A 24,660-nucleotide genomic window follows, 5' to 3' on the forward strand; every position below is an offset into this window, starting at 1 on the left:
CGTTCCCAGGTAAATCAAAACTTTGTAGGATAAAACTACAATACCGGTATTAAACCAAATAAAGTTATATTCTATGATATTCGTTATTTGAATATCAATTCCTTATCTAACATCTTAATTTTAAAAAAAATACCTTATTCACATGCAATGGATCGGATCAGGTTCTTTCATTCCATTCAATAAGATATGTGATTTGTTTAACATGAAAATATATCTGAATATGAATACTGAAGTAGTGTATCTACAGTAGTTCAACAACTACTAGAAATATCATTTAAAACATTGGAATTTTGCTCGTCTTTATTATCTAGTGAAATTATTTCTCTCTTGTTCGTTGATCAGGCGATATCAAGGAAGGTAAAAGGTTAACAGTTGGTGTCAGGAGGTCAACACACACGTGTTCAGAGGTAAACATGGCACCGTCGACGATAGCTATTGTCGAAGTTTCAGGTAGCAAGTCGGAGACAGATGTTGCCTCGCTCTTTGACGTATTTTATTAATTTGTAAAGTAAACAAACAGTTCTTGTAAGGTGATAACAGTGTTATCAGGGTATTTCTCCTTTGTTTTCTTTCCATCACTTGTCAAGATGGCCTGTGTACGTATATCTTTTACACCTCGATGATGTATATCACTTTTGTGGGACCATGTTCGGACCAATTATTTCTGGTTCTGGATAATCAGATATCGAATGGACATGATACAAGCATAAGTGCCGGCCAGATATGTCCATACGTGGTCTAATATTGTTAGCTTGTCGTGTCGTCCAGTTCCGCTTATCTATAATTAGGGATAACTCTTTAGACATATAAAACTGGTACCAGGTAATAGATCACAGTTCAGTTGGTAGATCTAACCATTGCTTGTTACATTGAACTCCAGAATACTGTAATGTTAAGTAGTCTGTTTTACTTCCTTGCTCTGGTTATTAGCATAAACGATCCAGGTTTGTCGTTTGTCAATGTATATTAACATAAGTAAATAGTGTATAGTCACACAAATGTAATATACAGATGGACTTTATTTGTCATTAATAATCGACAAACTTGACTATACAATGTACATATATTTTTTCTGGTCTCTTATCACCGATGAACGGGTTTTATATAATATTAAACTTTAAGATGTAGAAGTTTTAATTAATTCAATAAATTGAATGTACAAACATTATAAATAATATTTCTATGATAAATGTCCCGTGGCAGAAATCGAATTATCAAACAGGGGATACCAAATAAATCCCCGTGCGAATAGCTTTATAAAGCAAGTGAATGGTATTGGATATTGAAGAATACTTTTTTCCATCTTCTTGTGGGGTTTATGCTAAAATTTTAATTGCATTATAAATTGCTTCCATCAAATATTTGGAGTCGTATTGAATTAAACGAAGCCAGTGTTGTGTTATTTACCTCGTATAGATTTCACTTTCTTCATTAATATTCTCTCTGCTCATTAACATGAGCGCCCCAACCATTTCTATTCTTTACCAGGGTATTATACCAATCCGAGGCGGAATTCCGGTCCGCCTCCGAGTCATCAACAATAATTAGCATACCTGCGACAGATCGGGGTATGTTTGCTTTTCCACCCAAGTACCGTGCCGGTGTGACAAAGTCTATTGAGACGTCTAATTTGACATTTCCCTGACGGAAGTCAGCGGATGTTCTCAAACATACAATGAGATGAAAACGATTCAGTGTCGTTTAAATTGGTGATTAAATTGTTTTAATGGAATGCATGTTAGTATACTTTTCGAACTGTTAACGTTTGGGTAGACGCGGTAGATGATCCTGGGTACCGGTGATATCATGATAATTCAAATTTAAACTGTGCCAGGAATAAACTAGCTGCGATGACGTAGCTCTGAACGACGGACGGAAGATTTCTGACAGATGGTCGTCGTCAGAGCTACGATTCCGTCCCATTGCCCGTAGTGTTGCAAAACATCCAGCGGTGAAAATGTTGCATTTCATGTGTGTCATGTAATTTTTTAATTAAATTCAACAATATCAAACATTTTTAACATAAAATGATTATTTATTTACCCACCTCCTTGTCAAAATTATGTTTTGAAGCACTTTTGAATGGCTCGCATCTCCGACACGGCTCACTTGGCCGCCATGATGCTTCTCGTTAGAAAGTCTCGCGCTCCAAATATGGCACCTAGTACCATATATGGAATGACCTACAAATTTTCACTACGAAAGAAATAAATGTTACAAAGTTTTTAACATGAACTTTAAAAATTCTTTTTTGCTTAATTCTTAATAATACTTACATTTGTTCAGTTTCACCATATTTATTCTTAGTTTGTTGGCTTTTTAAAACTTTTAAACATATTTGTTTCATTTCGTCACGGTTTCCGGTAAATCAAACATGGCGGCGTATTTGAACAGAATTATACATGTGTTGTGTTTGCCGTCGATTTTACCACTAATAGTTGATGAAAGATTATAATCGAAAGGTTTGTGAATTGAATATTGATCATAGTTGTCAGAACAATACAGTTACATAAGGATAATACCCGAAAAATATATTTTTATCAGTCTCAAAGTGCCCGATGTGGATCACATCGGGGCTTGCAACACTAGCGGCAACGGGGTGGAATTCATACCCTGCCGGGAACGGAGTGGAGGCAGGGTATGATTATTCGTTCTAGGAATAAACAAACACAGATGTGCTTGTAAGATATGTCGCAAAACTGGTCGATGAATGTCACCATGTCGTAGCCGATTTCAGTGAGGAAACATATGATAATCTATTTTACATCTATTTATACCAACAATTTTACTGATTAAATTTAACAAATTAATAATATACGGAATTGACTGATGTAGTTGACTCTTATGATAGGTCAGTTTGGTCGTTATATAAGTTTACATCAACCCATATAAATACTTTACGCCAATGATAAGTTATAACATTTTGCTCCTTTTAGTTCTTGTCCTGTTTTCTGACCCCGTCAGGTTTCCGTAGTATCAGACTGTGTGAGAATCGTTAAAGCACAGAGCAAGACAAATACACACGTGGTATGGTCAAACAGACTTTCCTCTCCATACGGGTATCCATTGCACCCGGGGAGGACACAGACACCCGCCGTATTGATCCAGCAGTCCATTCCCCCGACACATCAAACTTAATTAGAAACCTAGAGTTTAACACCACACAACTTACTACAGAAATAGTCTCCGTAGGCTCGATCATCAACCTCCACCGAACGAAAAATGATAAACCAATTTTAGACTCTGTGTTTTTCACAAGCAACATTTTTTTATTGATTTTGTCTGTGTAAATATTATCTTAAGGTAAAATCATTGTAATCAAAGTTTGACTGTTCATTACATAAGTTATTTTTACTGAGTTTTTTTTTTTAATTAATCCGTCGTTCTCTCAGCTCTTTAAATTGTCCTTGAGCTATCTGTCGTCTCAGGACCGATATACCAGAAAGAAGAAAATATACTGATTACATTTGTATTTTTGTATAAGGGCTCTCTAAGATATCTATTCAACTCAAAGTGATCGTTCTCTATGGTCTGTGTTTTGTTTTGTTTTATGCCTTCTGTTAATAACCAAATTATTCCAAACTCGGTTCTTTTTGCTTCTTTATTATATGCTGAAATGAAGATGTTTAATTATTACATTTTATCTTTTATCATATGGTTCCCTGGACAACGAGTATACCTTTGGTAACTGAGATTTATCATGCAAAATATCTGCTGATTTGAACAAAAACAATCAATATTTTTAAGCGAATGACATTTAGTTTTTTATTTGTTGGAAGAATCAATTGAGAATACATGTACGTGATATTACTTTTAAAGATATTAGTAATGAACGTCAAAATGCTTAAATCTCTTCGAGATAATTTAGCATTAATTCCATATAATATATATCATAATTCCATAACTTAATGTTACACGTAAAAACTATAAAGAAAATGCATAACGGATCTCTTTTTCCCAGAGAGAGCTTTCTAAGTTAACGTAACTGATATGCCAGATATGCATTAATAACAAGTAAGCTGTAAAGAACGGGTACATGTATTTGTTATTTGAAGGGGGGTGGAAATCAAATAAAAATACTCACTGTACCGCTGTATAGATATATTCATATCATTTTTTGAAAATTTTGTTCGACTCCTAAAAATTCAGTTTTACGCATAATTTCTACTATATTGGTAAATTACAAATAAGTTTTTATTATTCAACAACGAAAATTTATATTACATATCAAGGGAAATAGCTCGCGAATTATTTAAAAATATTAAATCGAAAGTATTTATAAAATATTCCGTCTTCTATGATAACAATTTATCCCTGCAAATATTTCCTATATAAACGAAAGAGAAAGTATTCAGTGAATTAAATGTGTTATTTGTAGATTTAATAGGGGAACGCACGTGTCCGATAAAGCAGGTGAGATTAGATAGGATGTATATGTAGAGATTACTACAGGGACATTACACACCTGTACTGCCCTTACATAGGTAAACGTTCATCTATTCTATTTATTTTTTATTTCCACATCCAATCTGTTCACAGCAGTATGCTAATTCCTCGCTCTGTCCGACTTTGGCGGGGCACCAAATTAAGGCACAAATGTTCCCGTCTTAACAGCCAGACTAAAGATAAGAAAACAATCTTTTCAAATGAAATTGTCCGAAGCCCTGGACTCAATTGATTGTGATTCGCAGGTGTGAATTTCTATCCCCCAAGTGACAACTTTAATATGACTTAGGGTCGTAATCACTGCTCTTTCTGCTAAATACATAAGGTAAAATAAAGGCCCTTATCGCCAGCTCCCACTATTGGGCAATTTATCACTTTGTGGTATGAATGGCCCTCCCGACCCTGCTCTATCCTAGGACTTGCCTTGTTAGAATTAAAGGGCCAACCCGGTGATGATGACCATCGCTATGTTCAACATTTATATAATTGTATAAGCTATAATAGTAATACAATGAATAAGAATATCCATTGACTAGCTATAATACAAATATGAAATGTAAATGAAATAATGATATAACATAAGTGGAAATTACATCTAAAAGAAATTATATCAATAGTGACTATAATGTTTTTTTCTCGTCGATGACTCAATGTGTTAAAGGTGTGTTTATAAAGCTTGTGAATTCAACAAGCGTATGGTAACGTCTGTACGAATCTTTCAGTGTTTGATTAAAGTCATGGAATCAGTATGGCCTACTTATGCATGGCGTTATTTAACTATTATTGTACAGTTTACCATGTTGGACTTCTTCAAAATTACCCATTGGAATATTTTTTGGTCCCCGATCAAAAACCAACTCAAAAGTAGATAAAACATTAATTTTTTGTCATATTACCTAACAAAATCTAACCAATCAAAATGCTTAGGCTATAATACACAAATCATATTTTCTTTGTCTTCTCAAAAGGTATTAAATTATTATGTAATCGATTGCAGCAGGCTTATAGCATGCTTAATATTGATTTTAAAAACATCTTACACTATGTGGTCATTCCTTTCCAATAATATAAATATACCGAACGGTGTCATTAAAACCCATCAAAACATAAGGGTTGCAAAATACGTAAAAATAAAACGAGATTTGTATCTTAAAAATTCTTATTGGTAAAGTTCTATAGGAAAATTTCATATTCAATTTACATAAAATGAAATAAACTATAAATATAAATTTAGCGCTATAGTATGATATCATGTTCATCCTTAAAACATGAAATTTAAAGCATAATAACACTATTTTAGAATACGATTTTCGTGAAACTCTTTGACAATATTTGTATGACCAAATGCACATATTGACCTAACACTAAACATATTTTAAATCTTACTGCGCATTTAAAGTTAGGTGGATTTTTTTTAAAGTTTTAAAATGTTAACTCAAATCTAATGATTATTTGATGGATATAGACTAGAATCAAATAAATGCGTACCATATAATAAGCGTAATATATTTTGTCTACCTAAACAATAGCTTTCCTAAAGCATAACACATTTTATTATATGTACCTTACTGGTCCCGGCCGAATATCATCTTATTCTTACCAGAATTACATTATCAAACACAGCTTTAATTCTACATACACTTAGTCTAGTTTCATATCAGCAAAATTGTTTTTCTATAATACATTAAAAAGGATTGAAAGACAGGTATGTCTATGTAAGTTCTCTCCAAGTCTAGTCTAACTCATAACTATAAAGCAAACTGACAAACATACATGTAAAAAGGCCAACATTGAAATTCAGATATCGGCTGTTTGCACTGAATGACAAATGTTGATATCACAGCAAAGAATTATTACTAGATGCTAAATGCAATACACATCAGTGATCAATCGAGTCTGTTTCACACTGTTATCTTCTGACGGAAATTTACTTTTTTCTACGTCGTAAGACAGAAAATTGATACCACTTCAATTTCCAACAATGTTAAACATTTAGTTACAATCGTATTCGCGGATTACCACACGGTAAAGTCCGAATAAAGATATCTTCAGCCAGAAGAAGGAATTCAACTAAAACCTCATCAATCTATCCATTATCCCCGAATATTGGACCGTCACGGATCATGAGTAGAGGGTAGAGAGGCGAGGACAGATGTCCAATTAGAGTACCGACCTCCAGGATTTACTGTGGGGAGGGCGTTACTGTAGGGGAGGGTATCAGTGAACGTCCCCTTCATCAAGTCGTTAGGATTAAATTACGTGTTAATTAATCCAACAGAAAACAAATGACTGGGTCGGTCGGGATCAGACCAAGGGCAGCCATGATAGTTGTTGGGGAGGAGTGTCGGAGCCATTTAAAGTTAAATAATGATGTTATTAAGCTGTTATTAGCCTATATTTAGATGTGGTCATGCATTATTATGTGTTATATTATTACACAAGTAAATGCAATTGCAATAGAACAGCGTTCAACAGTGTTTAGGTTATCGGTATGTTAATGCAGTGTTTGAACGAAGATTATTACACTGTAAAATAAAGATATCATATAGAATGTTTAATTGTAAATTCAGGCAGTAATTCATTACAGTATTGCAGGGTGTATATTATTACACAATTAAATGTAATCATTATAGAAAAGCGTTCAATGGTGTTTCAGGCATGTTAATACAATATTTGGACGAAGATTATTTCATAGTTATAAAACTATTGTATAAGATATTAATGCATTTTGGAGTATATTGTAAGTATTAAAACACGGAGAGATACAGAACAGAGTTTAGTAAAAGTATTACATAAAAAGTATTACATTGGAATTGTTATAGAAGGTTGTTCAACAATGTTTCATGTATGTTAAATACAATATTTGGATAAATATTATTACACAGTAAAATAAGATAAAATATAGGATCTTGAATTCATATTAGGTATTTTAATGCATTTTAGTGTAGAATAAATACTAAAATTTACAATACGAAAGGATACAGAGCGAAGTTTAGGTATTAACATTAACGAAGTATGTCAGTATGTCAATTCACTCTTGTGTTTATTGATGCACTATTCGCAATATATTATCATAATAAAACAAAAAGATAGATTAACGTTAGACAACTATAAAACAGAATCTAGATAATTAGGTTATCATATATAACTATTAACTTAATGCCTGGGAGGAGTTTACCACAATTATGCTGCATGACGATGTTATATGATGGGGTATTAATGTGTCTGTTAGGAAGCGATTCAAAATAGAGTACTAAATTATCATATTTTTTTTCTGAAGAACCGTAACATATACTTAAATTAGTTAATTGCGCTGATACTTTTATCTTCTGTAATAAATAATTTAAAGAAATAATCACCAAGCTATGACAACTAAAATTTAGTAATCAGCGGAATCACTTTCGGTTTTGTTTAAATCCGACAAAGTCACTCCATTCCACCGTCCAAATCTGTTCAACCAAACATTTCATTTGGACACCTCTCGTCGTACCGTTGATAGATGGTACACCCCAGATGTAACAATCATTGGACGCTGGGTATCAAACGATTTGCTAGCTCCCCTAGTCCTACTCTATCTGGTACAATCATGGCTGAAGCACGTTCTCTTTGTAGAGTGACAGATCTCTGGGTTGTTTGTACCCTTCACAGAGTCAACAAATAACGGTTTACATCTGTAGATAGGATACGTGTTGGGGGATAAAAACAAAAATAAGTTTAATCTTGTTTTGTAAACTCGTGACCGAATTTTCCAAGAGTTTCATTGCTGTTTATTGACTTCTTACAGTAATTTGAATCAATGCTTATTAATTTCTATTTCATAAAAAATCATGTAAACAACGGTTTAAAATCCCTTAACGCCTTGCTAAATTGATGTTATGTTAAAGGTGATTTACTTATTTAAACAAGTGCTATAATCTTTCTCTACTGTTAACGCAGTTGCGTTTTGGTGAAGTTGTTTTTCTTTTAATATCTCTATTGAAAGGAGCAGCATGATATGAAACAACAGTGATTAATATCAAATAAATAAGATCGTGCAACGACATTTGTTTATTTAATCATATGAATTGTTTGATTTTTTTTCATGAATTCGAACCATGAAAGAAAACACACAGTAAAATTTACCAGAATATAATTTCATAGTTCCAATAAAAAAGCAACCAAAAATGAATTGTATATTCATTGTATATGATTTCGTTTCCATTACATTAGAAATACATTTAACTAAACTGTAGTAAACTATACTTCTTCCTATCTGTCCTTCTCTAATATCGTTATTTATCGATTCAATTATTAACTTGCTGATTTAAGGGTATAATGAAAGTCCTCTGTATCCATTCAAATATAATTATTATCTTTTTGTACTGCATTGTAGACAGTTGGCAATGTATAAGAGGATATCGAAATAACTGGAATTCCGAAAACTTAAATCAATTCGCAATTCACTGTGAACTCGTGCAGTAAATGTAGCGAATTAATTTAAACGTCTGTTTTATAGAACGCATATAACATGCTTGACTTTTCAATCATTCTTTTCATAAATATTTAATTAGACTATCGCCACATTCTTGGGCCTAGCCGGCGGTATTGGCTGGAGAACTCCGTCAATAAATACGCCGGCAGCTTTACACGGTAAAACACAGCTAAATCCCCTATACCCCATCAGGGCCTCTCTCTACCTCTCACAGGTGTTACTGATAAATTGAGGGATGGCCCTTTTTCAATAAAATGACTTTTTATTTAGAACTCAAGAACGTAAATAGTGACAACCCGAATTGAGTAAAGTGAGGTGTGAATACATTAGCCCGCCTCTAGAATCCAACTATTCAACAGTCGACACCGAGCTGTACTCGTGGAATTCCTTCGCAAAGAAAAGGGGTAGTTTATGAAATGTACAAGCTTGAAAGTTTCATGGTGTTAATTTCAATTGCTGACATTCTTTCAATTATAGCGATACACACTCGAATCTGATTTCCATAGAGTGTAAACAGTGTGGTGGCGGTCTAGTGTTTGGTACCCAGTCATCAAAAACCCTCGGCAATATTGTATACCCCCAACTCTCAAATATTACACCTCGTTCACGAAAAACCACCCGGGAATAAAGAATATCTCTAACTCTCAAATATTAAACAAAAAAAATCCGGGAATCTCGTCCACAAGAAAAACCCACCCTGAAATAGATGAAAGTCTTCGTTCATCTCGAACATAAGAAAACCATCCTGGAAAATTACATATCGTCCACGAAAAACCACTCTCAAATATCATACCTTGTTTACAAATTCATACGGCAATATTATCGACTTTAAATCCCCAAATATCTCACCTTTTAAACAAATGTACGTGAGAATATCATAGTGTCCCACATTGTATGCAGATTTTATGCTTCTAATTTGCCATTATTACACCTTGAAAACAAATCTAAGTTGGAATTATGCGAAGAGCTAATTCCCCGAAGAGCATTACTTCACGTTTACTGAACTATTAAAATGTACTTATATAACACTCAGCTATTTGTTAGTTTCAGATAAAGATATCGATAAAAGAATCAAAACACTCTCCAAACTTTATCTTCATTGATTTAAAATTCAACAATGAAATGACGTTGGAAAATTTTGGTGTGAAACATGGTAGTCATGCAGTATATTATAAAAGTCGCTGAAACAAAGAATAAGCGTTATAATGGTAAAAATTCCCAGTGAAGGCTTCCAAAGCATTGATAATAACGTTGTCTTCGTGTATTGTAAATTAAAATACAATGCCGGCTATTAACAGTTAAAAATAACAAATTGTTTTTTCTTTTTTGGTAAAGTTCTTTCATGAATAATTTGCCTTATTTTAACATAACACCTCATTCTTATTTAATTTCAGCAAATTTCAAATTGTATGTATACACCTCATCTTTTTTCTTCTCTTTCTTCCATTTGATATTTTTCCCAATTGTAGTAGGGAATATACAGAATAGTGATTTTATTTTTAACGTGTATCAGAGACTCCTTACTTCCTACATGTACTTTACAATCATGTTGTTTATGGTTGATAAGGCAATAAAGGATTTATATTACTTCTTAACACTGGGCAATCATAAATTATCAATAATAATAATAGTTTACCTTTCAAACAAAGCAAAATAATCGTCTAAAAATATATATGGGTTTTTTTATCTCAAAATGCGAACGAAAGTAAAGTTATCTTAAAGAATAGATTACAAATTAAAATAAGATATGATATAGGTTTTTTTTTAAATGAATTCCTTATCTCCAATGAGTTAAATGCAATAATATTACTTTCCTATTGTAATATCAAATCTTTCCTTATAAGTAGATAATGATTACGTGATAATCACCACATCCCACACATTTAATGTAAATAATTATAACATTAGATAGGCAATGCATTATTCCAAACCAAACTCCATTTTATAGTTCATTATCCATGATAAATTATTCCTTGAATCGTTTGTATGAATATAAAAGGTAAAACAAAGACACCTAACAAACAAAAACGCCAACCCATTGTCAGTCTGACAATGTAGAAAACCAAGATATAACATATATTGAAACTGAATTAGACAATATGAAAAGAAAGGGAAGACAAAAGGATTAAAAGATTGAGTAAAACATAACAAGGCCTGGAAGCTAGATGGAAAGAGAAAGGAGAAACCGCATATCAGATACCTATTGTCTTGAAAATAGGAACTTCATGTCAAAAATATTTCCAAAATTATAGCTTAGCAATGGCAGTTTTATTACCAAACAAAACAGTAGTTTAGAAGAAGTTAAAGAGAGTACAATTCTTCTAGATATAACCATTGAAACTTCATAATTTATAGATATTTCAAAATATTTAAAAAAAAGTATATGTATCAACGATTTTGAAAAATAATAAGGATTCATTTCAATGAAGGAAGTCAGAAAAAAACATTAGCATATAGGTTTTACTATTTTGAACCCAGCATGTATTATACATTTTGTTTTTGTAAATAGCTGCCAAATTTTGTAATCCTTGATACACCTCAACACTACCCCCATTATATATTAAATTGTAGTATGTTATCACTTTACTCCATCAAACTCAGTCAGGAAAGAATATACATTTTTAAACAATAACAGATATCTTTATTTTGTTGGTTTGTGTGCTATATACATCTAAATACAATGATGCAAGACTGATTGATGAGAAATATTGTCTTTTTAGACTATAGCATTTGGTAAAATGTTCCATGTAATCCACTGTGTGTTGTTATTAATTTAAATGAACGCTTTATCGAGTGTATTGGCTCATAGTGACACTTTATGGTATCACTCATGTTGCCATTGCATGGCCGATAGTGTCACCGGTCCAGGGTATTGTTCGGTAATGTTACCGCTACCTTGGGCCGTGGGACGAGGCCAAATGTCGTTCCTATCTTTACGATTTTAGGGACCAGTCTGCTGTGGTCAGTGTAACTGTCCATCTGGTTTAGGCCCATGTATTTACATAACTCATTGTCTACTAAAATTGTCCAGACTGTAACTTTTCTGATCATGAATAACAAGATAAATAAATTGAATAAATTGCATCGTAAATGTAGTCTTTCTGGAAGAAGGTTTTTTAAAGCATCACCAAATACAGAATCGCCTCCCTCTGTCCACATATTTAAACCAGAATAAAAATCTTAAAACTCATATTGCATGTACTTATTTTCCTGGTAACTACATATACGTTATCTTTTAGAATTTGCCTCCAAATCATGATCACACTTCCGGTATGGCCGAATTTCAGCATGTGTGCATAGATCCATCGAACTAGATATAAAACATTAAGACTTACCGTCTGGGAATACTGTCCGCATCTTCAGATAGCTTGTTGACAGTCGTATAATGGACGCTTTGTCCAGTTGACTTGTGATGGCGGAGGGCAAAGGCAACATCTTTGCCAATTCGTAAAATTCCGCATTTTCCTTCTCCCTCCGGGTCCGGGCGGCGGTTTTAGACTTGTCCTTCATGTTCCGGCAACTGTGTGTAAAAAGAAAGTTTTCTTATAAAAGTGTTCGGAACATCATAACATAACGGAATCAACATGACGACAGAGCATTAACTTGTCTGTGTTCCGGAATCATATCAGACTCCGTAACGTCGTCCATAGTAATATCATTGTGTGTAAAATGTCGTCTGAAACAGGGGTCCTTCAAGTAACGACTCCCCCAATAGCGTATATCAACATATAGGTAAATCGGACAGCTCCCATCAACTGATCATGAGACTAAAATAGATCTTGGTGAACGATATCCTGTATTGTTTACTCTTCAAACTCTTTCTTCGACAAACAGCCGGGTATGACATTCGAGCTGCCATACTTTAACATTTCAAACTGGTGTGAATATGAGTTATATGCTCGCTCTATTTATATGAATAATTTGAATGTTTAATCTTCATCGGGAGGGTGTGTATTTTCTGTGAGTCATCCCGTCCCGTTTGGGACCAATTTAGTTTTTTTATTAGAGAAGTAAAAGGCTGATATCTGTAAAACAAACAGTGCAAGTGATAGACGAAGGATCGAGTTTCGTTGGAACGATTTAATTTTCCGATTATATTATTTTCTAGAACATCATTTCGCCTTGGTCTGTATTTATAATATCAAGAAATACACATTATTTTTGCAGTTTGCAAAATCGCAAATATTCTGTTGAAAATGCAAACGGTGAAATATTTTTCTTGTAATAATCTGTCGAAATGAAAGAACAAATCATTTGTTGCAACCTAGACAATAAACGCGTAAATTTCTAAAATCGCGAATATAATATGCTGTAAATAGCTTTCTATGTGATTTGTGAATGCTGCTGTCGAGTGAGACAAAAGTGAACACTGACCACGGGAATGTCTCCCCTGTATGTACTATAAACTAACTTTCTTTACATGCGATTACATGTCGTGTATTTCGTGAGCGATGTCATACCGCGAAAATCAATGGCCACAAGATCATACTGTTGGTAGGCAATGTACTTATTATGTTAACCATATCTACACTAAATCGCGAAATTCAATCACCGTGATAATAAACCCGATATTAAAGTAATCTTCCTTTTGAAATGACTACGACCATTGCATATTTTGCGCGATATCGCTTTTTTCATTGAAAGATGTTTTATTTTTATTTTAGCAAGTACACGTATTGTTACTTTGTTTCTGTATTCCACATATTAAGTTATGGAACGCCATATCTGTCTCGTATGATTCAAATATACTATATGAAATTGTGTTTTCGTAATATAATATGGTTTTATCATTATATGATTTGATCTTATCAATATATGGTATCATTTTATCTATATTTGATTTGATATGATCAATATATGATTTGTTTTTATTATTGTTTTATTTTCATTTGTCATGGTTATATTTTCTTGTATCATTATATCAATCGATTTCACCATTATTTGATTTGGTGACATATTTATATGATTTACATCTACCATTGTTTTATTTGGTGTTATCATTGTATTATTTTCATTTATCGTTATATTATTTGATTTCATCTTTATTTGATTTGATTTCATCTTTATTTGATTTGATTTCATCTTTATTTGATTTGATTTTACCATTGTATGATTCTACTTTACATTATTCCCAAACATCATTATTTTATTCCATAGATACTTTATATGGTTATACTTTTCCATTATATGGTTATACTTTTCCATTATATGGTTATACTTTTCCATTGTATGGTTATACTTTTTCATTGTATGGTTATACTTTTCCATTGTATGGTGATATTTTTCCAATATATGGTTATACTTTTCCATTATATGATGATACTTTTCCATTATATGGTTATACTTCAGATAAAGATGAAATCAAATCAAATAAAGATGAAATCAAAGCAAATAAAGATGAAATCAAATAATATAACGATAAATGAAAATAATACAATAACACCAAATAAAACAATGATAGATGTAAATCAAATATATGTGTCACCAAATCAAATAGTGATAACATCGATTGATATAATGTTATAAGACAATAATACCATGACAAATGAAAATAAAATAGTGATAGAAGCAAATGATATATTGGTCAAATCAAATCAAATATAGATAAAATAATACCATATATTGATAAGATCAAATCATATAATGATAAAATCATACAATATAATGAGAACACAAATTCATATAGTATATTTGAACCATATGAGACAGCTATGGCGTTCCATATTAAATCTTATTTCAATTTACGTTACAAACTATTTTGTTTACACTAATAAAATACTTTAGCACACACACACACGAGGATATTAAAAAGATCCACCTAACCCATCAACCAGTTTAAGTATAGGCGTTCCGACTGTCGAGTTGACTTAACGCGAAATTGCCTGCATGGAATCAAACGAGCATTATCTGTATATAAAGGTAACTGCTCTGAAAAATATCACCCATGAAAAATCGTAGATGATTGGAGAGAAAACTATCATGTCGCAAATGTGTTGTGAGGGGAGGGTTTCTCAGCAAGGCTCGTTAGGATGCGTGTCACCCAATTTGGAGTTCACAGACCAGCATCGTCGGCAATTCATTGATAATTCTACGCTCAGCAAGTGTGTCGAATCGCGGAAATGGACTGGAAACGCCGCGCGCCCTCTGCGAGCTGTCCTCATTTACTTCTCATTATATATTCACCTCTCGGCCGTAGTGGATTAAATTCGGTCCGCCGTCATATAGGAATATTAACGGAACAATATTTGTGTTTCATATTCGGAAGTGTGTTTGTTTCTTTTTAAAATCTGCTGATTGAAAACAAATACACACGCTGGGATATAAAACAACAATAAAATTAATATCCGCAATTTCACCACTGGGTCGATTTCCGCGGGAACCACATGATGGTATTATTCTATTTAAGCAGAACTTGTGTAAACGCACTGATTTAAATGCAAATGGCAATAGAAACTTGAAATGAATACATAATTGTCTGTTTCCGTACCATGGGATGAATTAAAAAATATCAGAAAACTGAAAAAGTCGTATGTTACGTGTGTACACTTATTACGGAAATAATCGGAAAACTGTTATCGGGGCATCCCATAATAATTAGCAGACATTTGCATAGGGAAATTTGGGAATTAACTCCTCTTGAACGGATATATTATAACACATGCGGGATTATTTTTGGAATGCCACAGTTTGGCGACGGTATTAAACAAAACCCGACTTAGGTGTTTGTCCGATAAAGTTGTCACCTTCTCGTTAAATTTCTCCGATAACCTAAGATATAGATAGACCCCATTGTACGAGGTGTTGGTCAGATCATATAGACAATAGACCTATACTCTTGTGTCAGTCCCGATCCACGGGGATGAGAGTGACCCGATGTTTACCGATGTTTGCCGATAACTGTATTGTCCATAGTAATCAAACTAACAGTAAGTATGTAGAGTAAACCTAGCGCAGACTTTGATGTCCCGCCATGTCTGATTAAACTACAATGGTCTTTATTTAGGATAATAACTATCTGTAAATACATCTATTGTTACTGACTATATAGATTCTGTCTGGCTGTTTCCTTAGTTTATAAGATCATCGGGATGGCCTGAGTAGACTTGACCACCGCAGGACTGAAGGTGTCCGGAGTAAGTTTATTTAACTCCAGATCAAGAGGATAAGTGAAAGGTTAGCTTTTAAATCCGTCTGAAGGGTCATTCAATGATGTCGAGAAGGGTGTTAAAGGGCCTCAACAACAAGGGACCAACAAGCACTTGAGAATTTAGGGGTGACACTGGCCCCGACATACCAGCTATTCCAAACCAAGAGATTAGTTACAGACATAGTCGGATAGGGCAATCTACCATTGGTGTCCGTATTTCACAACGATTTCAATAAAAAGAGAATAAAAGAAAAGAAAAAAGTGAGGTCAAATTTGAATAAAGATTTTAAAGTTTATCTGAATGGGAAACATGTGTATGAGTTGGACAAACGTCTTTGCTACGTGCGTGTGATAAAATAGATTTTATCAAGACATGTATATATTGAAAGTGATACAAACCCTTTTAGCAATAAAATATTATAATGTTCAAGTTTATATTTTGTCATAAAGATGAAAAATGGAAAAATGTTTAAGATAAAGCCATTCAATTTATTTTTTAATTAAGTATTTTTTCTTATTTCTAGTCAAACTAAAATATATATCGTTAAATAAAATTCGGTTCTATGCTTGGAAAAAAACCATGAAATTGTGTCAAATATCAATATATAAATCTTCAGAGACGGAATTAGAATCTAGAAAATCAAACTGGACTTGTACCTATATACGTATTGTACAATAGACGATGGTCTTATCTACACAGCTACTTAACCTTGATAAAGACTGGGTGAGAATTTCGGACTGTCTTGGACCTGACTATGCATATTATTGACCTGTCCATTGTGTTAGAAGGGTTCACTTACGTAATCTGAACACCTCTGGTCGGACCGTAGACTTACTTATATGGTATATATACACATAAGCAGGTGCGTTTGTGTATCAAAATATTCCGTTTATTGTCAATTTTGACACGCGTCATTTTGATTTGAAATCACCTAACTCATTCATATTCAATATGCAAGTAGCGATATCCGATGTAATGGTATTCTGGGCACAGATTACTGTTCGCCAGAATTAATTCCATCAATGGTTCTATTTCCATCATAAAGTGAGCCACTGGTTTCCGACCTTTACCACAGTGGCACTGTCCTAGCCGTTATAAGTAAATACATAAACGCTGTAGGTATAAATTAAAACTACTAAAGTCAGTAGTCTGATCAATTAGCGAGTAAATACGCTGTTATTTATCTCAGTTATAAAGTTTTAAACAACAGTAATTGACAGAAGAACGCATAGGACTTGCTTGTTATTATTTTCTTTGATTTGAACATTTCTTATTTGCAATATTTGTAAGAAAATAACACCTATCGTAACGTTTATAAATAGTTTGCCATAACACATTAACAACAGGACCTTTTCATTGTATGTCAAAATTAAATAAAAGTTTATCTGAAATTAAAAGGCATGAATTTCATGCTGTTTGGGACGAAACACTATTCATGCGAGTAGCCATGTAATTCTTTGTAAAAACAAGTTCAACGTTAATCAGTGGATAATTTCCGCTGTATATCCGGATAAAATTTTGATTCCTTTCATTCGTTTGTGTTTAGTTTGATCGTTAGAATAATTGTAAAATAAAAAAAAAACTCAGGTAATGAATTATATATTTAGCAAAAATATACATGTTGTAATGTTTGTTTACGAGATTATAGTTCAAATGAAGATGAGGTTAATAGGTCAGATATTCATTGATGTATAAGTCCTCTATCGGATTAAAGGTCAAATATAGATTGATTGTTATAAGTCGAATATCTACAGGGTAATAGTCAGTGTAAATTTGTGTATTGAAAAAATTAGAGAAAATGAGTTTCGAGGTCGAGTTTCGCGTTCAAATGGGAAAGAAAATTGATAGTTGGGAATTTGATATGTACCTATATCTAATGATATTACAAAGTTATAGGTAAATATGTCCTTGATCAATTAATAAAAGTTATTAATTGTAATATCAGTCCTACAATGAACACTAATAAACAAGTGATAAGGCTACATAAGATTAACTCGTTACTTTTGACTGCGTGTGAGCCAACATCCTGACGAATTTACAGGTGTACGTACTCAGGTGTGACTACCCGCAGCGCCACCTATTTACACGTGAAAAGGATACACACAGTCCTACCAGCCCTTTTTGTAGTCTAAAGAAACCAAGGAAAGCCCATCTCCTTATCCTCTAGGCTGGACGCCCCAAAGAAAAATACCATGAAAAATAAAATAATTAAGTTTTATGAATGCAGTAGGGTACGTGTATATATATATACGGCTGGTTGGGTAGTGTATTTCGCAGGTGTCCATAGCGGGGGAGATGTGGAGAGCGCATCATTCCTATTCAGTCACTAATATCCGGATCCGATTGACACGGATCTTAGTTTAGATATCCAACATGGGTGACATACCGTCCGTACAGCACTTGACAATGTTTGGCAACAAGTTTATAACTTGTGTTAGGATACACATGGTTCCCAGGGCGCCATTGTTCTCTACAACATTCCGAGCAGCAAACGGCGAAATTGACACATGTAGGATTAAATAATTCTGCAGACTGATGTGATGGTGTAGTGATGGACTCCAAGAGAATAATACTCATATCCTTGATAATTTTCAATTTGGAGTTCTGGTTGATTTATTTGTTAATTGTAACATTGGATTTATCTATATCAAATAAAAAATCCATGCTTTGGTGTCCCTTTTATATTTTTAAATAGTTTTGAAAATAATATATGTTAAATTAAATTCATAAAATATAATTTAATGTGAGAAGTATATACGTGTATATATCAATTAAAAGACCACTAACGAAATATACAAACACACGTATGAAATCACCAGTGAAGAAAATCCAATTGTAAGGAATATAAAAGTAATGCAGATAATCATTGGTAATTATTCCCAAACTATTACTTTAGAACAAAATGTTAATGAACGGGATGTTATTGAACTTTACAGAATCTCATTTTCACACAATCTCTGGTAAACAAAATGAATTACTGTATCGTTACGAACCGGAACTCTACTCCAGAATGTAATTTGATTTGCATATAATTATGATAAAACTTACATGAACTGAAACTTGTAAGGGAAATGTTACTGCAAAGGCTAAAAGGTGCGGCGATAAGGAGACCGCTAAAAGGACGTATACAGTAATTATCAAACCAATTCCACATATATCAAATCCGAACTATTTTCGGGAACATAGATCCGAAACTATCTTTCTCTTGAAACTTATTGTTTTTGCATTTAGACGAAACTTGAATAATGTATTCAGTAAAAAAATTATCGCGCTTAATTTCAAATATTCAAGTTAAACCCTAATAAAGTGAGAAGAGAGGTCAAGAGAGATTGTGTCAACATTGTTACTGACCAGTCGGGAAATGCCATTGACCTGTTCGCTTTCTTAATTCGTTGTTTAACCATTCAATATTTATCCATTTTTTATCAATACTAATCCAAACTTAAGATCTTTTCATGAGGATTTTTTGTATGCATTTTATGGTAAATATGTTCTAATTTGTCCACTTACGTAAACTATTTATGTCTTAGAGGAGAAAGGGTTGCTAACGCTATATAATTTATATCTAATTCTTGCCAAGTTTTTCAGGTGATAGTAATACACAAATCGTCTTTTTGTACCAGTTACGGACACAAAGTACCCGGAATATGTGTCCCTGGGTGTGCGCGCCAGTTACAGACACCGGGTACCTAACTATACCGCGACATTTGTACGGAATCATGTTAAATACTTGAATGTGTGTGGTCGCCGATAGAAGTAGGCATATACAAATATTTTTGTATATTTTATAAATACATTTAGAACATGATATACTATGTACAGTGAAACTGTTTTAAAAGGTAAAGTGTCATATGGTTCCTGTGTGTCGTAAATACCAAATAATATACCAATGTTTTATATATTATCACCTAAACTTACATACTCTAAGAGGCACTTACATCCTATATTAAAACAATAAACGATTACCTATTATATATATCTATTACAAACTGGAAAGAGATGAATTTCCTTTTTATCAAATTACATATATATTACATATATCTTACTATAGAAGCATTTTGTAGTATTTTCTGTATGTATGTTATGACCTCCAACTTATTCAATATGTACTTATAAATGTACAATGATAGAATAATTTAATTTCAATGCTTATAGAAAATATTGCATGAAAGAAACTCTCTTGTCATGTAGAAAATATTGCATGAAAGAAGCTTTCTTGTCATGTAGAAAATATTGCATGAAAGAAACTTTCTTGTCATGTAGAAAATATTGCATGAAAGAAGCTTTCTTGTCATGTAGAAAATATTGCATGAAAGAAAAAGTACCATGTCAAATATTACGGATGATTATATATTCAAAAAAAATAAATATATCATAAACAGAAAATAAACAGAACTAAGCAATAGTGCCCTCATATTAAATCTGAACAGCCAGAATTCTATAGTTTTATTTGAGGAAATTGTTTTACAATCAAGTAAAATTTAATGATTATTCAATCATTTTATTTATCAACTTGACTATTCTTTAAGAAACAAATAACAGTCTTTTCAGAATCATTTAATTCTTTATAACTAATAAATGTAACGTTTCAATATTAAAAATTACATTTAACATAAGTACTTAAAAATCCGAAGGAAAAAAAATGCAGTTATTTTTACTTTAAGATTCTGTTCAGATTTACAAATAAAATACCATATGACACATGTTTATATATAGGTTTATACGAGACACACGTGTAATGCCAGGGTATAGTTACACGGTCTCGTCTGACACGCTGCATCCTGAATATGTCACATGTGTATATTGAGGTAATTAATTCTACAATCCGATATTGTCGGCTCGTGTTTCTGGGGCCGGGACATGCACTACAATCAGGTATTAGGCGATTAATTGTCTTAGTGAGTGATGCTGAAACTATTCTCAAGCCGGCGTATAATAAACTTACCTGTTATGGGAAAAAGGGTCAACAAAAGTAGGCTTACTTTAGATTTATTTCTTTAAATATTTATCAAAGAATTTTAAGTGTTCATAAATTCTAGGTTTTCGTGTTGACATATGCAAAAATATATTTAAGAATAAATATGCCATCATAAAAGTTCAGTGTTTATTTTTATCAAGAAAGAATCCTAGTCCAATCCATTTATTAAAAAATAAAACATGTTTAGTTAAATCAATAAAACACTTACTGAGAATATTTACCAAAGGAAATATTTAAATGCTGCATATAATAAGATACCCAACTGTTTGGTGATAGTGAGCATAGCAGTAAAATAAAGAAACAATTATAGACAAACTGAGGTCAGTGAAGACCATTTAAGGAAATGCATGTGAAATGTATGCGCACTCTCGATGAATTGTTTACGTAATCTTACCGTCGCTAATCATGATGTTTTCCCGTCCTCTGAACGTGCTGTATCCGGGGCTCCACTGATCCCGTATTTTTCCCAGATAGGAAGAAATTTCGTTAATCTGATACGATGACCATCAATAGTAGGGAAAGTTTTCTTGTGTTGAAATTCCGTGTAAATATCACGAACTTGGACTGCAGTGATTAGGCCACGGTTCCAAATGTATACGGTAGCACGTTCAACTGTTATTCCTACTGTACATTCAAGAGCACTCCATCTCATGAGGCAAACACCGGCCCAGCTCCATTCGACGAAAAACTTAAAATTGCTTGATTAAGCACGATCTTGGATGGGCGAGCAGACACGGACCGATCTGAGATGTCGATTATAGTGATTCGGTATAAAAGCTGTGAAAATCCTGGCCACTATCACTAGAACGGCAGTCACTCATGTGGTTCTTTGCCTTCCTGAAACTGACACTCGATGTAAGTTTCGCTGTTGTCTCCTTTCCAAGAGGTCGTCTTGAAGACGGATTAGCGTTGACCTTTTAAGTTGAAATGTATGTTTCCATAGAGTTCCATATAAGTTGACTGTGGAGTATTTAGGAAGGACGAGCCACAACGTACGCTGTGTGACAATACACTGATAACGACCACAGTGAATAGCTCTATACGATAACACCATATGTGTGTAATCAGCTAGAAAATTTCACACAAACTTCTGATATATTTTTCTTACTAAATTGACACCACTCGGTGTAGTGTTTGACGGAACGCTCCTTGTGTTCAATCCAGTTTGTTTACTCCCACTCGACGCGAAGGACAAATGAAATTGCAATATGCAAATGTTAACGGTCTATCAGGCCTGCCGAGAGCGGATAATGTGGTTTTTGATTGGCCAATTACTACAGGGAAGTATTTTGATTGGGTATTTATTTCCAAAGATGGCTTTATCGATGGAAATGTCTTTTGAATGATATTTGTCGTGTATTTGTGAAACAATTACTGTCGGTTTTCAGGATTTAGGGAAAACACCAGGTATACATACTGAATTAATCTTTGGGGATTACAACTTTTACTATTGATTAAATCCAGCTATTTATGTAAACAAATATCCACAAGCTGTTATGAATATTACAGCACAGATACTGCTTCTGAATATATACAGGGTGTTGACGTCTGGTGTGATACGGAAATTCTGTGATTGACTAATCACTTGGACCAGAACATAGACTTCATCCAAATGTAAATCTTTAAGATAATAAATTTCAGTATAATACATATGCCCACTCACTGGTACGAATGTTTTCTTTTAGTTTCAAAACAAAGCCAAATTTTCCTTTTAATTTCTTAAAATAAAATCATTTTTCGAAAAATCAAGTAAGAAAATTATGAAACTTTAAAGACGGTGAGAAATTTTTTGAAGATAAACAAGTATTTATCAATTATAATTTTGTGATAATTTCCTATCATTTTCCTGTCTTTAAGAAAGTTATTTCCGTTATTTCATGTAAAATTGGGTCTGAATTAGTTTGTTGTATTCCTATTTTATTGTGAATTAAACTACTAGGCTGCTTTGCTGCATTGCACCTCCAGTTCACCTGATTGCACTGGGTGAATGGTCTTAAATCCCGTCACAATGATAATTACGTGTTTTCCTTTCACCCTAGACACACTGTCGAATTCTCCAACTCTTACCCATAATCCACACTCTCGTGGCCTCGTCTCAGACTCAAGATGGGGGCGAGGAGGGGAATCACTCTGGGGCAAACAATGAGGTCTTAAGACGGCCATTACGGGCCTTTGTCGATCTAAAGGACCTGGAGGAGATGACAAAGGGCCGAGGTTGACCCCGTCACATCATGTGTAGGGACTAGAGAGTTGATGTTCCTTCAATGAGAGCCATATCAGTTATAAAGGTTTCGCAGATGGCAATGCTATATGGCAGAGCGCCTGACAGGGTTTCCGTTAATAATTACGCTCATTAATTAAACGTTCTAAATGTATTATCCTCATCAAGGAATGGCATATTACATAAATTTTACATTTCAGAATTTGTCACGAGGCTCGTGATGATACAAAACAATTTAAATTTGATAAATTGTGTCATATTCATTCATTGTAATTTTCAGTATGATCCAATTCCACGTTGCGGTTTTCTTGGTTAGAAAAATGTTTCAGACACGCGACCATCTTAGTTTTTGAATTTCTTGCGTTTTGCTGTACCGTAAATTTCACACCGAAAAGTAAACATTTGAGGCCAGTGTTTGGCCACAGCTGAGGGTGGGTTGACGAACACTGTGTACTAATGAGGCCTAGTCGATACCACTCCAGTCTATGACACAGGGTTCGGTGTACTGGCGAGCTGTTTGTGCAAACTCTTAAATCTATGGATTAAAACTTGATTTTTACACTTAACGTTTGCTTAAACTGTGTGTTTAACGACCAGTCGATGTACGTGTCCACGTGGTATTTGGTTAGAACTATCTTAATGTACATTTTCTTACCTACACCGTCCATGACAAAAACACAACAACTCTTTTCCATTTATTTTGATTTATAAGTCGAACAATCATAATTTATATAACAATGGCGACTTAAGAAAAAAATCATGCTCTGACGATATGATGCCTGCTACGATTTTGGTCAATTATTGTCTTTATTAGTTTTGCCATGAGCAGCTTTACCTACAAATCTCAATCAGAAATAGTATCTATGAAGTTTGGCTCCATGTTAACAAAGTGGGACCACGATGTTCTTTTAGTACTACAGGGAAGTGTCTAACGTCAATGGTACAAAATAGACCTTATACAAGTTGAAGTCAAAGACACCTTTTATCAGAGTGTTTCACATGTTTCATGTTAATGTCTTTTCCTTGTGACAAGTAAGTGTTAAGATGGCTATTTCATGATGGACAACTTTTAAAAAATCCAAAAATTGTCATTATGGACTTCTTTTCAGTCAAAGCTTTACTCAAAACCTGGCAAGTTGGTATGAAATCATACAAAAAATGAAAAAGTGAATAACAGAAAAAAAAATATTTAAAAGTTGGCAATCTACAAGGTATCACTGCGTGGTAGTCAGTCTTTGACACAATCCAACGATTCTTAATTCAAAGAAAAATTATTCAAGTAATATTAAGACGGAATAAAACTTTGCCTTAACTCGAAACTTTACTACAGAACTAATAGTGTGCATAGTGTCATCGTTTAAAAAGACTAACCACATATTGTCATTACGTCAGAGAG

General features: G+C 33.4%; 1 protein-coding gene across 2 annotated transcripts in view; it reads right to left on the minus strand.

Annotated features, from left to right (window-relative positions):
- Nucleotides 1–22,732, minus strand: part of LOC138328926 (single-minded homolog 2-like) — a 38,756-nt gene extending 16,024 nt beyond the window's left edge. The window contains exons 1-2 of one of the 2 annotated variants that reach the window (XM_069275642.1): nucleotides 21,438–22,732; nucleotides 12,253–12,437 (exon numbers count right to left, since the gene is read on the minus strand). In XM_069275642.1, coding sequence (XP_069131743.1) covers nucleotides 12,253–12,427 — 175 coding nt within the window. In that variant the 5' untranslated portion in view covers nucleotides 12,428–12,437; nucleotides 21,438–22,732. Of the gene's footprint in view, nucleotides 1–12,252; nucleotides 12,438–14,859; nucleotides 14,969–21,437 lie in introns of those variants that run through there. The other variant, XM_069275644.1, reaches the window with a different exon arrangement.
- Nucleotides 22,733–24,660: the final 1,928 nt, after the last annotated feature.

The sequence above is a fragment of the Argopecten irradians genome, chromosome 1 (genome assembly GCF_041381155.1).
Source record: "Argopecten irradians isolate NY chromosome 1, Ai_NY, whole genome shotgun sequence".
NCBI classification, from domain to species: Eukaryota; Metazoa; Mollusca; class Bivalvia; order Pectinida; family Pectinidae; genus Argopecten; species Argopecten irradians.